The sequence below is a fragment of the Typopeltis vanoorti genome, chromosome 7 (genome assembly GCF_054136105.1).
Source record: "Typopeltis vanoorti isolate ZY-2024b chromosome 7, IOZ_Tvanoo_1.0, whole genome shotgun sequence".
Lineage (NCBI taxonomy): Eukaryota > Metazoa > Arthropoda > Arachnida > Uropygi > Thelyphonidae > Typopeltis > Typopeltis vanoorti.
This window is the reverse complement of record NC_143555.1, coordinates 133,580,597-133,604,539: the sequence shown is the minus strand read 5'-3', so window position 1 is coordinate 133,604,539 and position 23,943 is coordinate 133,580,597. Positions and strand designations below refer to the sequence as shown.

Below are 23,943 nucleotides of genomic sequence, written 5' to 3'. Positions count from 1 at the left end.
TGCCCACATTACTCTACTTGAGACTGACTGCCATTCAAGAAGATTAGCCTCGTATTTTGTGGTGAATACTATGGCTACCCCAATGGCTATGGCTCTTATTCTTTTATATTCTATTTCATCTTCTAATCTTTTACTGCTTAACCATTTGTGATAGGCTTCTTTTTTCTTTTTGATTATTTTTTGATTGTATCATCCCAGATCTTCAGTTTTTTTCTTTTATTGAATTTTTTGGTCTTTCCTAAGCTTTCATTTGCTGCTGCATTTAGTATCATTTTTATATTAAGCCATTCTATTTCTATTTCTTCCTTTTGTTTTGTTTTATCTAGATACTGGTTAATTCTTTGTTCATATAGCCATTGTACATTTGTGTCATTCAATAGTCTAGTTTTATAAACAAATGTTTCAATTTTTCTTTCTGTTGTTGTTACTTGTAGCCATTTAGGTGGTAATCTTAATTTTATTTTAACAAGGAAGTGGTCACTGCTTATTTCATATCCTCTGTGAACTCTAACATCTAGTGAAAATTTTGATGTCTTTTCATTTAATATGAAGTAATCTAATATTGATTTACATCCTCTTGCTGCCCAAGTATATTTATGTATGTCTTTATGTTTATAGAAGGAATTTATTATTTTTAGGTTATTATAAACTACAAAGTCAATCAATTTTTTACCATTTTTGTTTAGAGTGTGTTCTCCATGTATTCCTATATTATTATTAATTTTCGTGTTTCCAATTCTTGCATTTAAGTCTCCTGCTAAAATTATGTAATCATTTTTATTTATTTTATTATATATGTTTTGTAGCTGATTATAAAAATCAATATTATCTTGTTCTCTTCCTTCTTCTGGGGCATATAAACCAATTATTGTTAAATAGCCTCTATCTATTTTTATTCTAGCTTCTATTATTCTTTCATTCCATAATTTATAATGTTTTAACTGTTTTGAAAGGGAGTTATGAATCCAAATCATGACTCCTGCTTGTACTCTTTGGTCTCTGTCGACTCCACTGTATATCACATTAAAATTTTCAGTTCTCATAGTTCCTTTAAATTTCTTTTTTGTTTCAGTGATTACTGCTATTTTAAAATTTCTTTCATTTAATAACTGGTCTAATTCTATTTCTTTATATGCTATTCCTCTTACATTCCAGTTTGCTATGTGTATTATATTTTGTCGTTTCCATTTTCGTTTTCCCTTTTCCATTCCAGGGTCGTTTCCCATAGATTCAATCCGATTATCTTTTTCTGTCAGCTTACAAGTATGGTTATGTTCTCCATGTCAGGGGACTAGCCTGACGATGGAATAGTTCAGTGGTAGGGCTGCTACCTTAAGGCTTCTGAACTCGCCTTCTTCCGAATTTAAACCCATAGGAGGAATAGGGTATATTGAAGGGGAAAGGGTAGATTATAGAAGAAATATAGTAAGGTTTATAGAGAGGACATAGTTGTAAGGTCAGAAATGAAAAGACCCCATGGCCCTCGAGTACTCTAATAGCACAAGGGTCATAAAGTAAGAAGAGTTGGCTGATAAGGCTTTATAGGAAAGATTAAAGTAAGTGGATCTTCCTCAAAGTAGAAGAAGGAGAGGATAGATCCAGCTAGGGGTCCATGGGAGTGCCGCTCCCCTTACAATCAAGATGATTGCCCCTTATGGCCCTGTTGGTCCACGAGTCCTTATTCAGTATATTCGGACCACTCCACCATATATATATATATATATACACACACATGAACGCGCATGTACACACACACACATGAACGCGCATGTACACACACACACATGGTGGGCTCCCCTATCCGCCACCCAGGGGATGCGCTCTCTAGGGGTTACAGGGTCCCCCTGAGAGTTTTCTTATTATATAAACAAGGTTTATATAATAAGAATAATAATAATAAAAAGGAAGAACATTGGTTATGAGAATTTCTGGAGAAAAGTGTGTCCAATAACAATTAAAATGAGTACTTGCACTCTGAATTTATTAATGAAAACAAGTTAAAACAAACCTGATAATTATAATATGGTTGATGAATAATACCTCCAATAGCTTTTCCTTGTACTGCAACTCCAATCAAAATAGTAACATGGTCAAGAAGACCTAGAAAATGATAAACACCATAACATTTAATGCTGAAAATTATAATCAATACACTTATAATAATCTCTTAAATAGATTATTTAATGACTTAAGTATGATGGGATGTACAACATAAACATATAACATAAAAAAAAATATTTTATTTACTAACAGCATAATTAGTGGCAATATCACTAAAACTGTTGCATCAAAATGTAGATTAAATGTGGTGTAAAGATTATACTCAACTCATACATCAAGCTAGAAATCTTCGCCCACTTGCTGAAGGACGAACTTTATCCTCTATAACATCCAGGAACACATAAACTGCCCTTGTGTAATTTGGCCTACTATGGATATCATTTTTTCCAAAAAAATGATAATGCTAGATTGTTCTTAATATCAGTCCTCCATATACAAAAGGTCCTAAGAACTATCACATGGCAGTGCTGTGTGTGGGAAAAGGGTTAGAAAGAAGAAAGGAATTTGTTGACGTGTTTCTTGAAGAGACTTGAGAATTGCAATGATTGGGAATAACAGTATAGGAAAAAGACTGTTTCAAAGAGCAGAGGTATAGGGAATGAAAGTGGAGGATGAAAAGTTGGTTCAATGAATGTGGAGTTGAACTGCATAAGGGTAGGTACTGACCAGGAGCAGATCATGTTCATACATGATTAAAGGAAAGTGGAGGGATGGTGGTCGTGGCCAGTTCAGTGGAGCAGTGCCCATGGAAAAACCTATAAAAAAGATATAATTATAATGTGGCAACAGAGCATCTACAGTAAAGTGACTGGAGGAGTCAGTGAAGGAAGGGTCATCAGTTTAAGCACATTGCTCACTTCTGAAAAATCACGCATTCTGAAGGAGGTCTTAGGTGAATCATACCAAATGTGAGGACAGTATTCTCAAATCTTAACTTAACTCAAATCCACCTGACTTTAGAATACTGTCCTCACATTTGGTATGATTCACCTAAGACCTCCTTCAGAATGCATGATTTTTCAGAAGTGAGCAATGTGCTTAAACTGATGACCCTTCCTTCACTAACTCCTCCAGTCACTTCACTGTGGGTGCTCTGTTGCTACATTATAATTATATCTTTTTTATAGGTTTTTCCATGGGCACTGCTCCACTGAACTGGCCACGACCACCATCCCTCCACTTTCCTCTAATCATGTTCATACATGATTAGAGGAAAGTGGAGAAAGAAGTACTGTTTGGAATGAAAAAGAATACCAACTTTTGGGAGGCTAAAGAGGCTGTGGATCTGATATGCTTACATCAAGACAGGTTAGATGTGTGAATTAATCCAAGAAGAGAAAACTAGACCTGATTGAAATGCCGAATATTGCGAATATTGTTGAAAGTGAGGTCCTGTCTTATCCTGGAGATAAAGACAGGGCTGTTTTTGATGGCATTATAGTTCATCAGGTTATCCTCCCCCCCCCCCCCCCAAAGAATGGCAAGGAGATCAATGTTTAAGGCATTGGTTAAAGAAGATCATGAAGTGCTAATTACCTGACCAAAAGGTTTAGAAAATGAATAAGGGGAGTGAAGAATACTATCATCAGCAAACCTATGAACAGGATTGGATGTCAGAGAGAAAGAGAGAGGATCAGTGATGTATAGGAGGAAGAGTATAGGTGAGAGCAGAGGACACTGGGGAATATAGCACTGATTGAAAAATTTGATGAAAGGAAACCATTCACTATAACCCTCAATGTATGACTGAAGAGGAAGCTGGCAATCCATTTGCAGAGGAAAGAAGGAATACCATAAGATTGTAGCTTGGTAACATGCCCACAATGCATGACACAATTAAATGCCTTTGATATATCAAGAACAACCACATGTGTGTCTCTAAACTTTTCCATGGCCTGCATCTAAAGGTGAGGGAGGCTGGATAGAAGATCTGCTGTGGACAAGTATGGCAGATCGCATGTTGGTGAGTCTCCAAGTAGTGAAGCAGTTAACTATTTATGACTTTTTCCATTATTTAGATTAGATTAGTGAGGTCAGGGCAATAGTTAGATGGTTGACTTTCATCTCCCTTTTTTTTTTTTTTTTTTTTGAGGGGATAGGATAGGACTGGCTACCAGATAAATACTGGATGAGTGTGAAAAGACAATACACGATGGGTGTGAATTTTTGAGCAAGCTTTTAGTACAATTGAAAGAATATCATCAGCATCAGGAGACTTACAGGTATCAAGGCTACTGAGTATTTTTCTGATGTCTTTTTGGCAAAATTTCACAGGAGGCATACTGTGGATGGCTTGTAGAATGGTGGGATGAGATCTGCCATGATCATCTATACAAGATGGAGGAGAAAAACAAAGCCAAGATAGAAGTAGTTACAAGTTGGAGACTATTTTTAGAGTCAGCAACAAAGCAGAGTCTTTTTCCATACTGTTTTCCTCAATGATTACAACCGTCAAGTCTTCAAAAAAAAAAAACACGAGCAAATTCCTTTCTTTCTTTTAACCATTTGCCTGCAAACAGCACCACACTGTGTTCAGGTCCTGAGACCTCTGATGTATGGGGCTCTCTCTCACACACACACATGAAACACTCCTGTAACCTTAATAAGTATGGTAGCATTAATACCCAACAATTTGGGAGAGATCATCTCCTACCCAACTGTAAACTTTTTTTTTAACCACCATTAGGGGAATCAAAAGTGCGCATTAGTTCTGACCATTATAATCTGAACTTTTTCTATCATTACTTCATTTGTTAGTGCCTATGAACTGTGACACATAGTTTATGTTCTGAAGTAGTGGCTTTACATACAGTGAAATATCAGTAGCTTGATAAATATTTTATTCCAATAGGATGCCTACAAAGTGATGAGCAAAAATTTTTATTACTGAAGTATTTTCTTATATAAGTAATCTATTTAAAAATTTTTTTTTTATCTATATCTTCCTAGATCTCATTAGAAAGTGAGATAATTACTACATGATCATTCTGGCAGCAATCAAGCAACTTGTGGAAGAAGAAGGAATTCCAAATTAGTGTGCTAATGCAGATTTACATGTAGAAAACTATGCACCCTTTTTTTAAATAGTCAACACACAAACAAAAGGTTGCTTCACATCTGGTGTAATATAAATCATTACTATCTTCATCATATATAATTCACATTTTTATATGATAGTTTGAAGAATGTTTTGATTTTATATCAATTTCATATAGAAGGTTGCAAGACTTATAACACAACAGTGGAGTGGGGAAAGTTGGAGAAAAAAAGAACCTGTTAATGAGTTTCATCAATACTGGAGGGTGAGGCCCTTAGGACAAATGGTGTGAGACAGAATGAAAGAATCTGAAGTTTAAATGTACATGGATGTTGACCAGCAGCAACTCATGTTTTTAATGTTTAAGAGGAAGAGACAGTGGCCAGTTCAGTGGAGCAGTACCCATGAAAAGACTCATAAAAAAAAAAAAAGTATACAGAAGAAATAAAAGATGTATGAGAAAGTGATTGGTGTGCGTGTGTGTGTGTGTGAGAGAGAGAGGGTGGGGCATCTGTTAAGCCAGGGATCGGCAAAGTGGTCGATAAATGTCTAGGGGTCAAATGGGGATCAATAAACACCTAAAAGATTTTGAGTAACACCTAGTAAACATGCAATGCCAACTGGCTGAGTCAATGAGGAAGAAGTACATGCTCTCCCTGATGAAGACATCTAGAACAGAGACAATTAGGGTTAGTGTGCATTTATCGCCCATAGCTATCAGAGTGGTATTCAGTGATCTGATAACTTTGAATTTACTGTAGTGTGCATTTATTGCCCATAGCTATCAGAGTGGTATTCAGTGATCTGATAACTTTGAATTTACTGTGTAATTTTTTTAAAGATATAGTGCCCGTAATGGTGGCTCCTGATAATAAGAAGTGCCGACAGTATTCGCAAGAGTATTTAAAATTTGGATTTATACCATCATTTACCAATGAAACAATGAAAAGGGTGAAGGAATTATTATTTTTAAATGGAGACTTTTATTATTGATAACATTTATTCATTTATTTAACACTATTGGGGTCAATGAGGGATCAAGGATTCCATGAAGGGATTGATGGTCTAAAAAGTGTGCTGTAATGAGGGCATGGTGAAAGAGGCGCCCACCACGGGTGCAACTAGGTTTGGGTCGTAAAACATATAACATTTTTGTTATTTTTGGGTTGGGGGGATGCAAGTTAGACACTTGCCACAGGCGTTTTATGCCCTCATTACATCACTGCCTGTGTTAAGCAGACTACCCTTTTCTGGCATTTTGGGGGAGATTTTTGATGCACTGTCCCAAATATGAGAAGTAACTTTCTTGGACTTGAAGTTGTTTGAGGGCTGAGGAGGCTATAAATGTGGTGTGTTTATGCTGCAAAATACTGGAAACATATGTCAGCTCCAGAAGCGAAATCTGACCTTGACTGGAAACTCAAGTAGTAACAAAGGTAAAGAGAGATGAAGTGAGTTCTTTTATGAGAAATACAACAGGATTGTATTTTGGTAACATTATAGTTCACCAGATTGTCCTCAACTTGTTGGGGAATTAAGGAGGTCGGTGTTTAAGACACTTATTATGGAAGATCTTTGAGCTTGAATCGTTTGAACACTATAAGGTTTATTAGTTAAAGAAAGGAGAGGAATTTGTTATTATTAGCAAAACTATAAATTGGATTCGAGATTAGCAAGAGAATCATTAACGTATAAAGCAGTGGTTCTCAAACTGGGTGCCGTAAGCATGCCACAAGGGTGCCACGAAATTTTGAATCGTTTATTTGAAAAAAGCAAAATATTCAATTGCCACAAATAACTAAATCAAAAACAAAAAAATTATATATTCTGATTTTAATGGATGACGCGCATATAAAAATTATCATTTTTTGTATCACTCTTATATTATATCCTGGGATTTCATTAGATCACCGCGTGTCGTAGTAACTAGATATGTGACAGCACATAAATACCTGGGGAAAATGAGCTAATGAATGGTTAATTGTCCTGCTGTCTGTTTGAGTATTTCTCTGTTCAGTGTGACAAGTATTATACATGATCATTTCCCCTAAACAAAAATCATGAGTCTTTTGTCATCGGTGAGAATAAATGAAGTACGATATTAAAGTCGTTAAATTCAGTGAGTAGAGGTTTTTCTTATTGTTATATTTTCCAACTATAATGAGAGACATCATAAACAAATGTTTTTCCTTTTTAGTTTAAATAAAATCTGTTTTCTTTTAAACACGCTTTCCTTCATATCTTTAGTATCTGTAATATCAATTTATTTATGGGTATATATGCGAGTCTTTCAGAATCAATTAATCGGCACTTTACTCTCTATAAAAAGCAAATAATACTAGGGGTGCCGTGAAATTTATTTATTGATTTTAGTGTGCCTCCAGACAAAAAAGTTTGAGAACCACTGGTATAAAGGAATAGTTTTAATGGAAGTACAGAGCACTGAAGTATTGTGCATTATAGATATTTGAAGAGTTGGGTTGGTTTATTTGGAATTATGTCCAAACAATGAGAAGTGTATTATACCAGTTAACTGAGTGTTCTTCTGGCCAGTCTGCCTATTTTGTGAGATGAAAAACTGCCTTTAGTCGATGGGATTAACACAAAAATCTGGCAGTCCATAAGGTGTTAGCACAGTATATGACAGATGTGATCTACTTCCCCAGATCACAAAATACCAAGAGCAACCACAAGTTGGTATTCACTTTTGTATATGACCAGCTAACTCACCTTCAGCTGAAAAGCAGGGAAAATATGAAGAAAGGAAATTTGTGACCAATCTGAAAGACTAGTTGTCTAAGTGGTAAGTGTGTTCACTCTAACCAACAGGTTGAGGGTTTGAAGCCCATCATGGGCATGAATGTTTTTTGAATATCTATGTGATAGATGAGTTTCATTGCCAAGTTTAAGACCATCACTTTGTTTACTGGAGGCCTGAAGTGACTGAAAAGGTTCCATGTTCAATTTCTTTAAACAGCATTTCCCAGATTGTTTCGTCCTTATAGGCCCACCTCTGTACTAATACCAATACTAATCTATTATTACTAACAGCCTTTCATGGATGGGATTAACATTAAAAAAATTAAAAAAAAAAAGTAGCAGACATAAATGGCAGCATATTACATGATAGACCTGATCTACTTTCTTGGATCAGGATCTGTCAAGAGCAACGACACAAATTTCTTGAAATCTTTTGTTAGCTTGTGTCCAAATGTGGGCAAGGACAACCAGGAGATCTGTTGTGCAGCAAGAGTGGCAGAATCCATATTGGTGCTTATTAATTAATAGGTGAATTTCTAGGCAGTGAAGAAGTTGTCTGTGATGATAGAAAAAAAGGAACCAAGAACTATAATACCTGAGTTCAATCATACCAAAAAATGGCCACAATAGACCGTTAATAAAAAAAAATTCTACTTCAACCTCCAAAACAATCAGATAAACAAGGAAACCAAGACTTTAAAGGAGCAGTGATTCTCCCAAATACACAATCAGTCACAGACAAAATAGCAAGTTGCTTCACCAACAAAATTTAAAGGTTGCCTTCCACCCAATCAATAAGATCTCTAACCAACTGAAACCTCCTGAACCTCCCTCCACATCTGCCACTTAAAATCCAAGTGTCTACAAGATCAGTTGTAGTTTGCACTTCAAGGACATTGAGAACAAAAGATGACACAAATCAGGAATGGCAGCACACACAGACAGACCGAAACAAAACATCAAGTAGCATGACAACAAACAAAAATGCTCTACATAGATTATCATTTTTTTCTCAAGAGCATTCAAAGAATCAGCTGAAATGATGAAACGTCCTCTACAGTGCAACAAAAGACAAGGGATGATTTTACATCGTTTGTTCTCAATAATTTATCATGAAACTCATACCTACCAGTAGCATACAGAAACATATGAATGAGCAGTCAGTGTAATAGCAACTACATGCTTTTCTTTGTTATCATCATCATCAAATTCCTGCCATGTATCCTCAAGGGTGTACAGGATATGATAGTACGACATGAAAAAATTTACATCATTACTAACTTCCTATCTACAATTTTCTCCAAATCAGTCTGTTACTTGACAAGACTCCAACATTATCAGATCTTACATTTCTATCGTCTAAGGCACTTTGTACCGTATCAATCCACCTATATCTTGGTCTTCCTCTGGGTCTTTTTCCTGCCAACCTGGTAGAGAACACTTGTTTTGCTAATCTTTCCTCGCCCTTTCTGTTTAAGTGACCATATCATCTGAGATTAGCTCTGCTAATGCATTCCTGGATGCTGACAATATCAAGTTCTTTCCTAATACCTTCGTTTTTAATATGATATTGCCATTGATGCCATCTGTTCACACCTCGAATCTTTCTCAGGACTCTCATATCTGCGGTCTCTAGTCTTTGGTCAAGTGTTTTACTTCTGACCCAGCTCTCAGATCTATAAGTTAAAACTGGTTAGAACACTGTTTTGTATACAGCTAATTTAGTGTTCTGACTAATTTCTCTCTTATTCCACATGAATTTATTCAATTGACTTCCTACCATACCAGCTTTGTTGATTCTGTTGTCTATTTCTATATTTAATTTACCATCTTCACTAAAAATCGTGCCCAAGTAGCTGAAATGTTTTACTTGTTTTACTTCCACAGGTTTTCCATTCACAACACAGTTGACATTTTCAATGATTCTACTTATTTTCATTGTATTTGTCTTTTTATTGCTGACCTTCATACCATATCTATTACAACAGTTATTCAATTTAGTCAGTGCATCTTGCAGACTAGTAGTGGATTTATTTAGAAGTATAACATAAAGCAAAGAGCTGACATTAACATCCCCAATTTTGATATCATGTTTAATACCACTTTCCTTCATAATGTGATCCATATAGATAATGAATAACAGAGGGGATAATGTACATCCTTGTCTCACACCAGATTTAACATTAAACCATCTTCCTGTACTTCCTTCAATTCTAACTGCTGACTTACAACTCAAATAAAGACTAAGTATTGCTTGATATAATGCCCCATTCACACCATATAACTGTAGCGTATTGAATATTCTCTCTTGGCACCTTGTCATAGGCCTTTTCCAAATCGACACAACTTAAATACAGATCTTTGATATATTCCAATGCTTTCTCGACTATTTGTCGTAATGTGAAGATCTGATTCTGACAGCCTCTATTTGGCCTGAATCCAGCTTGTTCTTCACCAAGCTTTTCTTCCACAATTCTTCTCAACCGTTTCTCAAGTATACTTGCATAGATCTTGACAGGAACACTCAGTAGTGAAATACCTCTGTAATTCTCACATTCGGTTTTATTTCCCTTTTTATATATGGGTACTATGAGAGCTCTACTCCAATCATCGGGAATTCGTCCCTCTGTTCAGGCTTTCTGAACTATGCAGTGCAGCCACTGTAAGACTTTTATACCACCATACTTCAGCATTTCTGGTCGAATATCATCCACTCCTGCTGCCTTTCCATATTTCAAGCCTTTTATGGCTTTTTCTACTTCAAGTATGGATACGTATTCCTGACTGCATGCCTGGTCAGTGTTTTTTACTACTGTGCTGTCCTCACTGCTTGTTTCATTTAGCAGTTTTTCAAAGTAATTACTAAATACTTCAAGGATATCTTTTTTCTACAGTTTTCATGTCACCTTTATCATCTCTAACTCCTTTTACAGCAGTCTTTCCTTCATTCCTAAGCTCTTTCAACAACCTCCGGAATATTTTGCCACCGTCTTGATATTTATTTTCTATGTTCTTGCCAAAGTCCTCCCATGACCTTTGTTTAGCTAGTTTTACACAGTGTTTAGCTTTCTTACATTTGTCTCTGTATTCTCTAAGAGCACAAGCTGACTTATTTGCCATGAACTTTTGATATGCTTTCTTTTTTTCCTTAACTGCCTCTTTAACTTCCTGTGTCCACCATGGAGTTCTAATTTTTCTATCCTTGCAGACAACTTCACCACATGCCTCTCTAGCTGAATCAATCAGGGTTTTCTTCAAGGCTTGCCACTGAATCTCCAAGGTTTGGTTCCTGTTCTCACACTCTTTCATTTTTTCTTCAATAATCTTTGTGCATTTTAGTCTACAGTTCACATCTGAGAGCTGCTCAACTTTTATTCGCTTTAAAACTTTCTTACATGTTATTCTTTTCAATATGAAATTCAATTTCATCCTGCTCAAGACTAAATAGTGATCACTTCCAATTTCAAATCCTCTGTACACTCTGGTGTCCTGCACCAGGGAGAAAACAACACTATCAACAATAACATAGTCAATGAGACTTTTCGTATTCCTTGCGTCTTCTCCCCATGTGAATTTGTGCACATTTTTATGTTGGAACATGGTGTTAGTAATAACCAGTCCATGTCCTGAGCATAAATCCAACAGATATTTGCCATTATTATTAGCTTTGCTCTTTTCTCCAAATTTTCCCAAAATATTTTTGTATGTCTGATAATCATTTCCTACTCTGCTATTTAGACACCCAACAAGGATCAACTTTTCCTTTTTCATTGTGTCAGTTGCTTTTTCTAAAGCCTCAAAAAATTCCTCCACTTCTACCTTAGTAGAACCTTCTGTGGGACCATAGGCACAAATAAGTCTCATTGTCCAGTTCCCGATTCTCATATTTGTCCACATTACTCTACTTGAGACTGCCTGCCATTGAAGAAGATTAGCCTCTCGTATTTTGTGTTGAATACTATGGCTACTCTTTGTTTTCCTTGATTGTCATTGCCTGAATATAACATTTTGTATTTATTGCTCAGAAAGATCTCACCAGTTTTTGTCTTTTTTGTTTCAGTCACCCCTATTATGTTGATCTGGTACTTATCTAATTCCTCAGCTAGCTCCATTTCTTTGCCATTCAGGCTTCTTACGTTGATAGTACCGATCTTTAACTCTGGTGATGTTGAGTTGGGGTTTGTTTTCAGATTTGTTCCAGTAGCTGACTTTTTTTCGCTGTTCGCCCTAGTTCCCTGGCGAAAACAACGGGGGCTCGTTTAACCAGGTGACACCCAAGTTGGCATGAAATTTTGTCATGTTGTACCATCATTTTGTATTTTGGTTTAACCAGTAAGAATACAATTTGGTCCGTTAAATCCTAAATTGCCAGCCCATCCTCATTCGTTCAGTATCCAGGTAGATACCCAACAGGGTGCACCATGAGAAGGAGAGGATTGGACATTAGGTCAGAAGCCCTGGTCAGTTCTCCGCATTCCTTTAAAGGCTATGTGGAGGTCTCCTCTCAGTTATACAGCTTTGACCCTTAAGCACCCTTGTTATTCATGTTCAAATATTTTCACTAGAGTTTTTAACTTGTTATTACTTATTTTTTAGTTTTTAAGTTTATGAAACTGATGAAGTGAAACAAAAAAATAATCACAAAACTAGTGAAGAAAATAAAACAAAAAATAGTTTTATTCTATGCAATATATACATATATATATATACAGGGTGTTCGGGATAAATTTGACAGTTTCGTAAGGAAAAAGAAAATCTTCTTTGTATCGATTAAATTTAATGAATTGACAAAAAAACATTACAGGCAGAGTTAATTACAATACTATCAACAAGATTTACTCAAAATAACCACCATTAGCATCGATCACAGCTTCAATTCTGCTTCGGAACCTCGAACAAGCTGATGCTACAGTCTCCCTGGGAAGGGCCGCAAAAACTGTTTTAATTTTATCCATTAACTGGGCTTTTGTATTACTGGAAGTGCGATTGGTGTCTTTTTCAACTGCGCCCCATACAAAATAATCCATGGGGTTAAGGTCTGGGGAGTTTGGAGGCCAAACATTTGGACTGGTGAAGTCGTAGAAATTTTCAGACAACCATTTTTGACTTTTCCCAGAGGTGTGGCAAGGGGCCGAATCCTGCTGCCATACATACGGCCTACCATTGGCTACCCTTGTTATCCAGGGCTTGACTACAGTTAGCAACTCCACGAACAAAGCCCGAATTCCAATGCCAGGGTTCTTCAACACCTGTTCCTGCAGATTTGCGAGGAATTCTGCTGTACGAACGCAATCAGATCGTCTGCTAGGGATCTTTCTTCTTGCTACATCCTCGTAGTCACCATTGCAAGTCTCTAGTTCATGCCTGATTGTTTTTACTGTATTCAGGGAGCATTGGGCAGCAGTCGTAATATCCTTATTTTGATGGCGGGCACGAATCATCATGATACAAGTTATTCTCTTCCATGATTCAGGTGGGTTCCAGCTATCCATCCTTTCTGACATCTTGTATATGAATGAAGAAGGGTCCAAACTTTTAAATGAAGAGAAGTGTGTGTTAATACATGTAACTTACGGAAAAATATAATTAATTATAAATATGTCAAATTTATCCCGAACACCCTGTATATATATATATATTTTTTTTTTTTGTGGAAAAATAACAGAAAACATATTCCTAGTACGGTACAATTTTTTTTTTTTTTAATAAATATATAAGCATATTCAGAAATTCAACTCTAAGGATTTCACAAAATGTTTGGACTTTATGTTAATTAAATAATTTTAAAATATCAATTTATTATATGATGAATCCCAACTCAAAATTTCTTTCGAAATACAGTTGACCCTTGAAGAGCGTGAGTTTGAACAGCGTGGATCCACTCAGATGCAGTTTTTTTATGAATAAATATATTGGAATTTTTTTTTTTTTGAGATTTGCGAAAATTTGAAAAAACTTGTAGACAAAATGCATAGCTTAGAAATATCGAAAAAATTAAGAAAAAGTTAGGTATATTATGAATGCATAAAATACATGTAGAGATTAGATTATTTTATCATTTACTACCACAATGTATACACAAATCTATTATAAAAAGTTAAAATTTATCAAAACTTATGCACACAACCACTCACACCATAAATGGCCATTTGCATTCGAGAGAAATGTAAACAAACGTAAAGATGCAATGTTAAATCATAACTGCATAAAATTAACTGTTAATATTTAGGTAAATGAATTAGTTAATGATTGTAACTGAATTAATTAATCACTGTAAAATAAAAATTTTACAATGATTCATTCATTAGTATGTATAGGCTAGTCTACCATAAAGCAATCATATTGCTGCTTCTTCATTATCAATGCATGAATCGTTATACCTGTAAATAAATATGAACTTCATTTTCATATTATCTTTAAAATTTTTGTCTAGTGTTAATAATACGTATAACATCTACAGTGTTTTGTATCACATAGACAATATTGATGTAGGTACTGACATACATATGATTCATCTTGTAAACAGATGATCTAAACTATGTATCGATAAATATAGTACAGTAAATGTATTTTCTCTTCTCTATGATTTTTTTAATAACATTTTCTTGTCTCTAGCTTACTTTATTGTAAGAATATAGTATATATATATATATATATATATATATATATATATATACACCATATAAAATATGTGTTAATCGACTGTTTATGTTATTGGTAAGGTTTCAACAGTAGGCTATTAGTAGTTAAGTTTTTGGGGAGTCAAAAGTTACACATGGATTTTCGAACAATGCAGGAGGTCGGCATCTCTAATCCCAGCATTGTTCAAGGGTCAACTGTAGTTGTATTTTAAAACAAGTGTTATATACTTTGACCCATCAGATGGAAATCATTACCAATCAGAAGTTCCCATCAGAGCGCACCTTCCTATGGCATCCCAAATGTAATATCATTTTCTTTATTTTCCAAAATAAACAGAACTGCTCACTGAATGACATTTATATATTCCTTTATTCTTGACCAATTGTTACCTTCCTGGAAGTATTTCAGTTTCATGTTATTAAGAATTAATTGGTTTTAAAGAAAAGAATATGGATTCCTAAAAGTGATCAAATTCCTTTCCAATGTTGTAGACTTTTAAATTGCCAATCCATATATATATATATTTTTTCCTAATCAAGCATTTCAATTTTGGCACATATGATTTAGGCAGTAATACTGCTTTCCTTGATATCTGTATTACTGTGATTTTTCTTTTAGAACACATTGTTGAAATAAGCGAAATTTGATACTGCCCATTAACAACAAGTTTGTACTTTGAAGTAAAGCACTGAATCCACAACATGTTGCACCATAAAATATATATATTAAACAGAAACATGCAATCAACATATTTTTTTTGCCCAACAAATGTTAATCAATTTTAAGTTAGTCAGAAAAAAAAGAATAAATCATCTTTTTATTTCATCATATGTGAGGTAGCTGTACATATTGAGTGGGAATACTAAAGTGAAAAAAAAACAGGCAAGAAACATTCCATGATCACGTCATGCATGAAACTTTCAGTCAAAATGCAGCACTTACAGTACGTGTGGATGTATGTGCCTGACTGGTTTGGAAATTTCTAAATATCTGAACAATTTTTATAATATATTAAAAACTATTTTAGTGATTCAATATATCTTTTTTAAATTCGCAACTTGTTTACTTGGTTATCATCATGCACCCAAAATCTTTCAACTCATTCCAATCGCTCATTACTCTCCAAGCAAAAAATCTAGACCTCACATACTTGCCACTAGTCATGTACTGAAAAATTTTCTCAATATCAATCCTATAAAAAACTTTTAAGTAACTTATTTTTCTATCATAATCCTTCTTTACAGAAATTGGTTGACAGGTTTCTGCCTGTCAACCAAATTCTGCAAATCTTTAATCTATACTCATAAAGGAATTCCATAGGCCTGCTGCCATCTTGGTCACTTTCCTCTAGATCAGTGTTTCTCAACGTGGGGCATATGCCCCACAGGGGAAAATTTGAAGAATTTGGGGGGCAATTGGAAAATGTACATGTACATATTTATATTATACTTTCTTAGAATTTGGCTGACTATTATGCTAGGGGGGGGCATTGAAATCTTTGAGACGTTGAGGTGGGGCATGATCCAAAAAAGGCTGAGAAACACTGCTCTAGATCTTCTTCTCAATCTTGTAAACAGCTCCAAGAAACCTAGGAAACTAGATCTTCAAAATAGTCCAGATGGGGACCATGTCAAAGGTTTGCTGGCCTGGTTGACTGTGTGGTTAGTTAACAAGTAAGCTCTCCAAAGAATAGATTGGATTGTGGGTTCAAATCCTGCTGTGGGTATGGATGTTTGTCATAGTCTTTGGGTAGCAGATGAATTTCATAACCTGCTAGCCCTGCTATGAGACCACCATCCTGCTTACTGAAAAATTGAAGTAGCTTGAAAAAGTTCCCATTTTTTGGTCTCTGGAGTAGGATTTATAGATTATGTAAAAATAAATAAATAAAATAATAAAAATAGTTAACCCAATTCCTTACTATGCTCACAGTACTGATATACTATAGGTTCACAACCTTTAGTGCGTGGGAGGCACTAAATAAAAGACATATTACCCTTCGAATCTTTGCTTATCAGTGTTTTTTTTTTCTCCAATAACCTGGCTATCCTGCGAACTATTTTCACTATTTTTGCAATATGCTCTCTGAACTTTAACTCACAGTCCACTGGCATTCCCAAATTCCTAGCCTCCTTAATTTCCTACAGTTCCATTAGTCTGGTAATCTTTCCATCCCATAATGCATAACCTTATTCTTTGCCATGTTAAATTGATAGCAATTTATTTTTTTCCATAATGTCAGTTTTTTAAATCATCCCACAAGATCTCCTTATAGTCTTTATTGACTATTGATCTATCCAGGTTTACATTACTAACAACAACTGAATATTTCCTCGGACTCCTGAGCTATGGTTGTGGTGAAGATTTGTGGGCAAAAACAGGAGATCAGGTTTGGACAGCAACAGCTCAAGTACAGAACTCTGTCACATGCTTTTCTTCTGGACTCTACTCCTCCATAACTTACTTTATGATATCTACCTTAAACACATCACCAGCTTTATATCCAAACCCTTTTGCACCAATTTATGTAAGAGAGTTCATATATCCTGTCAAATTATTTTTCAATGTCCAGCTGTATTATCATTGCCATTCCTTCATCTAACTCATCTGTTACTTTAATAATAAAGTGAGTAAATTATTGAGACATACCTAACCTTACCCTTCACAACTATGCTGACCCTCCTATATGGCCTCCTAGTCATATTTACCCATTCCTGAATTTCCCTTAACTTCTTCAAGACCTTTTGACCACCACTTCTGAAATGCTGATCAGTTAATAATTGCTGACCTCTGTCTTGGAGCCTCTTTTATGTAATAGAACTATATTCCCTTCTTTATACACTGATAGGCCCCATTAGAACTGAGACACAAACAATCTGTTTGAGACTGCGTATTACAAGAATGTACTAGAACACATTCTTGCAATATATAAGCTGATATCCATTTAATACCATACCTGTATTTGCATCAAGGTTCTGCAAGATCCTATATATCTCTGTTTCATCCATCTCTGGTTCCACATTAGTCTTTGCTGAATCTGTGAAATGTAGTATCTAAACCTGGATGACACACACTACTGCAAAATGATCCCTCAATAATTCAACTATTTCATTGGGTTCAGTAACTTTCCTACTATCAGCATTCATCAAAATTAATTATTCTACCATAATATAATTATAAATTTAATTTCATAATTATAATTATATAATTTTACATATCCTAATTTTGTAAAAAATAGTTTTAATGGACACTGGACTTATTTAAATAAGGTTCATGGCTTACACACATAAAACGTATACAGTTTTATTCAAAACCTCCAATATATTTCATCCAGCATTGCATGGTCATTGTCAGGAGACAGCCTATTAATTGCATTCGGAACATGAATCCAATAATCCTAATGCAACCGTGACACAAGCCTATATTTGCTTGTGTCACGGTTGCATTAGAGTGCAAATGAGAAATTATAGAAAGTTGCATACATAAAAAAATATAAAATAATTTAAAACAATTATTAATTAAAAAAAAAACTTATGAACAATTAATAATGATCACTTCTCAAAATTTGGATATTGGCATGCAGTTTGATAGGTTGAGTTTGGACAATTTCATAGTATTTCACATTTCAGGGAAAAGACCATCAAATTTGAATTTGCTGGAATGAAGTTTTGTCTGGTTATAAAGAGCTCTGTGCCTGGTGTCAATAGTGCAACAGCAGGGCCAGACTTATCGGATTCCAAAAATGCCATATGGTCTTGATGTTCTTCAATTTTGATCAATGTAGAGTGGCCAGTCTGTCCAAAATAGTAGGGATGCCATGGGCAAGGTGTTTGATTGATGACTGGTGGGAAAGGAGGTGGTGGTGGGGGGGACAGTTTCCGAGCTGGTCTGGGGAAGGTGTGTGGATTGAGTTTATGAGGAATCCTTAATGTATATTCTGGGGTTCCTTTAAGGTAGGATGTTAGGGTTCTTTTTGCATCAGATTGTCATCTGGTGGAGGGATGATTATTATCAATAGTTTTTTGAATGGTGGTTTTATATCCAATATATATCAGATTGCTTTTAACCCCCCAACCGGCCACGACGTCTATAGAAGTCCAGATAAATCTGGATACAAAGCTTTAAAACCCATTGAATAACATGGATAAGAAGTGCAATTTGGTGTCACTATTTCATCCACATTGGCCGGTAGGGAGGTTAATTTGATTCAGTTCTCGGTTCGTCTAACTAACAAAAGGGAATAAGAAGAACAGATCTTATGGGCTCTCTGTGTGCAGATGCTCATTTTCTGTGATGAGCGGTAGTGGGAGGGTGAGTGAATGTGCTGTCTGTAGGGGGGGTTGGCCTCCAATGGATTGAAAATTCAGCATGACCTGTGTGAATGCGAACTAGTATGGACTGGCTGGTTGGTTGTTGGATTTGCGTTCAGTGGCCTTCACAGGAATGCAAGGAGTTTGTTTTCTCTGGGAGCTGAAGTGGTTCTGACTCAGAGTGGTACCAGACTGCAAATATATCAACAAAATGGTTACCATATATGAGCTGGACTGGTTGGCTGAGTGGTTAGTGTATCTGCTCTTCAGCCAAAAGGCTGCGGATTTGAATCCCACTGTGGGCATGGATGTTTGTGATTGTCTGTGAAAATACTAGTGGTAGTGGTGGGCAGTAGATGATGAAGTTCACTGTAGTTGGTGAACTAAGTGGTGGAGACAGAAAGTTGTAGAGTAGGTGCCCTCCCTCGACGAGTCTTTGGACTCCTTGGAGGTGTCACGTAATAATAATAATCCTTCTCCTTTGTACCTAATACATTCCAAAAGAACTCTTTGGGATTATTCTTAGCTTCCCTGGACAAAATCCTAAAATAAACTTCACAATAAACAAAGAAAGTAATAATTGTCTCTCCTTTCTAGATATAAGTGACATGACCTCCCTCACCTCCAATGACTCAATATTCTTTTCCATTTACAGAAAACTCACCAATACAGGGGTATCTACACAAGCAATCATACACCACTTCCTAACAGTATGGCATCTGCAAAACACTTGCTCATCAAGTACGGACTATTTGTCCAAATGACACAGTCCTTGAAACTGAGTGCAGGAATCTTCACTATTTTATAAGGGCTGTAGCCAATGGCTACAGCTCTTATAAAATAGATAAAATACTGCATGCACCCTCCTGCAATCAATACACAGGATCACAGCAAAACCATTCCCCATCCCATATTAAGGATATATTAGAAAAAATAGTCAAAGTTCTCTGCAGATATGATCTTCATGCCACTTTCAAATCTTTCATTCAGCTAGCTTCATCTGTTTCCAAATAATCAACTTCATCTTCTTGCACATCCTGGAGTGTATAAAATTTCTTGTGCTTACAGTTTAGCCTACTTTGGACATACTGGTAGATCAGTAAAACACAAAAATGACATTCACAATAATCAGCATGGTAGATTATGCTCTGGATACTCCTTCATATACAATTTGATGGAGGAAAACATCGATACTACATAGAAATCATTATAGTTCCGAGACTATTTTTAGAATCAGCATCAGCTCTGAAGCACTCTTCCATCAATATTAATACAGCAATACAAGTATGGTTGTATTAATTTGTCAAAAATATGAGAAACTGTCATTTTGAGAACTGATAGCCTGACTTCTCCAAATAAATTTTATGGTTATCTGGCTCATAAAGGGAATCATGCAAGGACATTAGTTCAGTTCCAGTTACAATATGAATTGTTTTCCACATTCGTTTAGTTCAGTTCAGTGCTTGTCATAGTTATGACTGTGCTCTGAAGATGCTGGGTTAAAACCAATGAAATATTAGTAAGTTTAATAAATGTATTTTTAACTCTATTGGTGTTGTTTATACTGTGAAGCTCTATTATGAACAATCAATGGTACCTGTAATAGATATCATACTGATGTTGTGACAAGGACTTCCAAGAATTAAGAACTCGTGCAACTCCTGAGTGACAACATTTGGACTTGGTAGTTGAGATTACTGCTCATGTAGTTGTGAGTACTTGTCTAAGTGATATCAGTATTCCAGATGCATCCTTATACATCATGATGATCATGGAACTACTATTATCTTGATGACAATGTATGAAGAGTCCCTGTTTCACCTTTTGTGAAGAATCGGAAAAGGTGATACAGGGACTCTTCAAATAAAACAGGGACACTAGTTCATGTCTTGCAATATAATTTGGATAATCTGAGAGGGTGTAGAAAACTCAGGTAGTATAGAACAAGGAACTAATGCTGGACCATTTCCAGAGATGAGTACAGATCGAAAGGCTTAGGTATAGCTGATTATTCATAATAGTGTTCACGATATTAAACAACACCAAGAGAGGAAAAAACAAATTAATTTATTGAACGTACTAATATTTTGCTGATTTTCCACTCAGCATCTTCAGAGCACAAATTATAACTGACAAGCACATGGATACTACACTAAAACATTAGAAACAATTCAATTTGTAACTGACACAGAACTAATGTCCTAACAAGGCATTTGGCCTGCACCCAGCCTGTTTCCCTTCAAATTTAGCTCCCAGAATTTTTATTAGCTTCTGAGGTTTTGCATAAATCTTAGCTGGAACATTCTATACGGAAATTCCTCTGTAATTCTCAATTCAGTTTATTTTCCATTTTACAGAGGAGTACCATGACAGAGGATTTGAAATTGGAAGTGATCACTATTTAGTCTTGAGCAGGATAAAATTGAATTTCATATTGAAAGGAATAACATGTAAGAAAGTTTTAAAGCGAATAAAAGTTGAGCAGCTCTCAGATGTGAACTGTAGACTAAAATACACAAAGATTATTGAAGAAAAAATGAAAGAGTTTCAGAACAGGAATCAAACCTTGGAGATTCAGTGGCAAACTCTGAAGAAAACATTGATTGATTCCACAAGAGAGGCATGTGGTGAGGTTGTCTGCAAAGATAAAAAAAATCAGAACTCCCTGGTGGACACAGGAAGTTAAAGAGGCAGTGAAGGAAAAGAAGAAAGCATATCAAAAGTTCATGGCAAATAAGTCAGCTTGAGCTCTTAGAGAATATAGAGACAAATGCAAGAATGCTAAACACTGTGCAAAACTAGCTAAACAAAAGTCATGGGAGGACTTTGGCAAGAATATAGAAAATAAATATCAAGAAGGTGGCAAAATATTCTGGAGATTGTTGAAGAAGCTTAGGAATGGAGGAAAGAGTGCTGTAAAAGGAGTTAGAGATGATAAAGGTGACATGAAAACAGGAGAAAAAGATATCCTTGAAGTATGGAGTAATTACTTTGAAAAACTGCTAAATGAAACAAGCAGTGATGACAGCACAGTGATAAAAAACACTGACCAGGCATGCAGTCAGGAATACATATCCATAATTGAAGTAGAAAAAGCCATCAAAGGCTTGAAATGTGGAAAGGCAGCAGGAGTAGATGATATTCGACCAGAAATGCTGAAGTATGGTGGTATGAAAGTCTTACAGTGGCTGCACTGCATAATTCAGAAAGCCTGGACAGAGGGACGAATTCCCGATGATTGGAGTAGAGCTCTCATAGTACCCATATATAAAAAGGGAAATAAAACTGAATGTGAGAATTACAGAAGTATTTCCCTACTGAGTGTTCCTGGCAAGATCTATGCAAGTATACTTGAGAAACGGTTGAGAAGAATTGTGGAAGAAAAGCTTGGTGAAGAATAAGCTGGATTCAGGCCAAATAGAGGCTGTCAGGATCAGATCTTCACTTTACGACAAATAGTCGAGAAAGCATGGGAATATAACAAAGATCTGTATTTAAGTTTTATCGATTTGGAAAAGGCATATGACAAGGTGCCAAGAGAGAAGCTATTGAATACGCTACAGCTATATGGTGTCAATGGGGCATTATATCAAGCAATACTTAGTCTTTATTTGAGTTGTAAGTCAGCAGTTAGAATTGAAGGAAATACAGGAAGATGGTTTAATGTTAAATCTGGTGTGAGACAAGGATGTACATTATCCCCTCTGTTATTCATTATCTATATGGATCACATTATGAAGGAAAGTGGTATTAAACCTGACATCAAAATTGGAGATGTTAATGTCAGCTCTTTGCTTTATGCGGATGATGTTATACTTCTAAATAAATCCGCTACAAGTCTGCAAGATTCTCTGACTAAATTGAATAGCTGTTGTAATAGATATGGTATGAAGGTCAGCAATAAAAAGACAAAGACAATGAAAATAGGCAGAATCATTGAAAATGTCAACTGTGTTGTGAATGGAGAACCTGTGGAACAAGTAAAACATTTCAGCTACTTAGGCACGATTTTTACTGAAGATGGTAAATTAAATATAGAAATAGACAACAGAATCAGCAAAGCTGGTATGGTGGGAAGTCAATTGAATAAATTCATATGGAATAAGAAAGATATTAGTCGGAACACTAAATTAGCTGTATACAAGACAGTGTTCAAACCAGTTTTAACTTATGGATCTGAGAGCTGGGTCAGAAGTAAAACACTTGACCAAAGACTAGAGACCGCAGATATGAGAGTCCTGAGAAAGATTAGAGGGGTGAACAGATGGCATCAATGGCAATATCATATTAAAAATGAGGATATTAGGAAAGAACTTGACATTGTCAGCATCCAGGAATGCGTTAGCAGAGCTAATCTCAGATGGTATGGTCACTTAAGCAGAATGGGAGAGGAAAGATTAGCAAAACAAGTGTTCTCTACCAGGTTGGCAGGAAAACGACCCAGAGGAAGACCAAGATATAGGTGGATTGATACGGTACAAAGTGCCTTAGAGGATAGAAATATAAGATCTGATAATGTTGGAGTCTTGACAAGTAACAGACTGATTTGGAGGAAAATTGTAGATAGGAAGTTAGTAATGATGTAATTTTTTCATGTAGTACTGTCATATCCTGTACACCCCTTGAGGATACATGGCAGGAATTTGATGATAATGATGATGATGGTGTACCATGACAGCTCTACACCAATCATATTGAATTTGATCTTTTGAATTCTGTTTTATAGTGTAACCACTTGTACAACTTTTATACTTCCATATTTGAAAACATTTCTGGTCATATGTCATCTACTACAGCTGCAATTCCACATCTCAGCTTTTTGATGGCTTTTTTGACCATACACTTCTGATCATGGTGCTTGAAAGTTTTTAACCACCATGATGTCACTACTTATTTCATTTAGCAGTCTCTTAAGGTAATTACTCTAGACATATAGAATAACTTTAGTTTCAGTTTTTATGTCACCTTCATCATGTCTAATTCCTTTTACAGTACTCTTTCTTCTAAGCTTTTCAATAACCTCAAGACCATTTTGTCACCTTCCTAATATTTATGTTCAATGTTTACTAAATTCTTCCCATGACTTTTGTTTAGCTACTTTACATTGCTTTGCTCTTTCTTACATTTTCTCTA

General features: G+C 35.6%; 1 protein-coding gene across 1 annotated transcript in view; it reads right to left on the bottom strand.

The window, feature by feature from the left end:
• The window catches only part of LOC150105080 (3'(2'),5'-bisphosphate nucleotidase 1), a 144,218-nt gene that overhangs the window by 17,427 nt on the left and 102,848 nt on the right, over positions 1–23,943 (bottom strand). Inside the window, exon 5 of the mRNA XM_090395484.1 lies at positions 2,009–2,100. Within this exon, the coding sequence (XP_090251610.1) occupies positions 2,009–2,100 (92 nt within the window). The remainder of the gene's footprint in view (positions 1–2,008; positions 2,101–23,943) is intronic.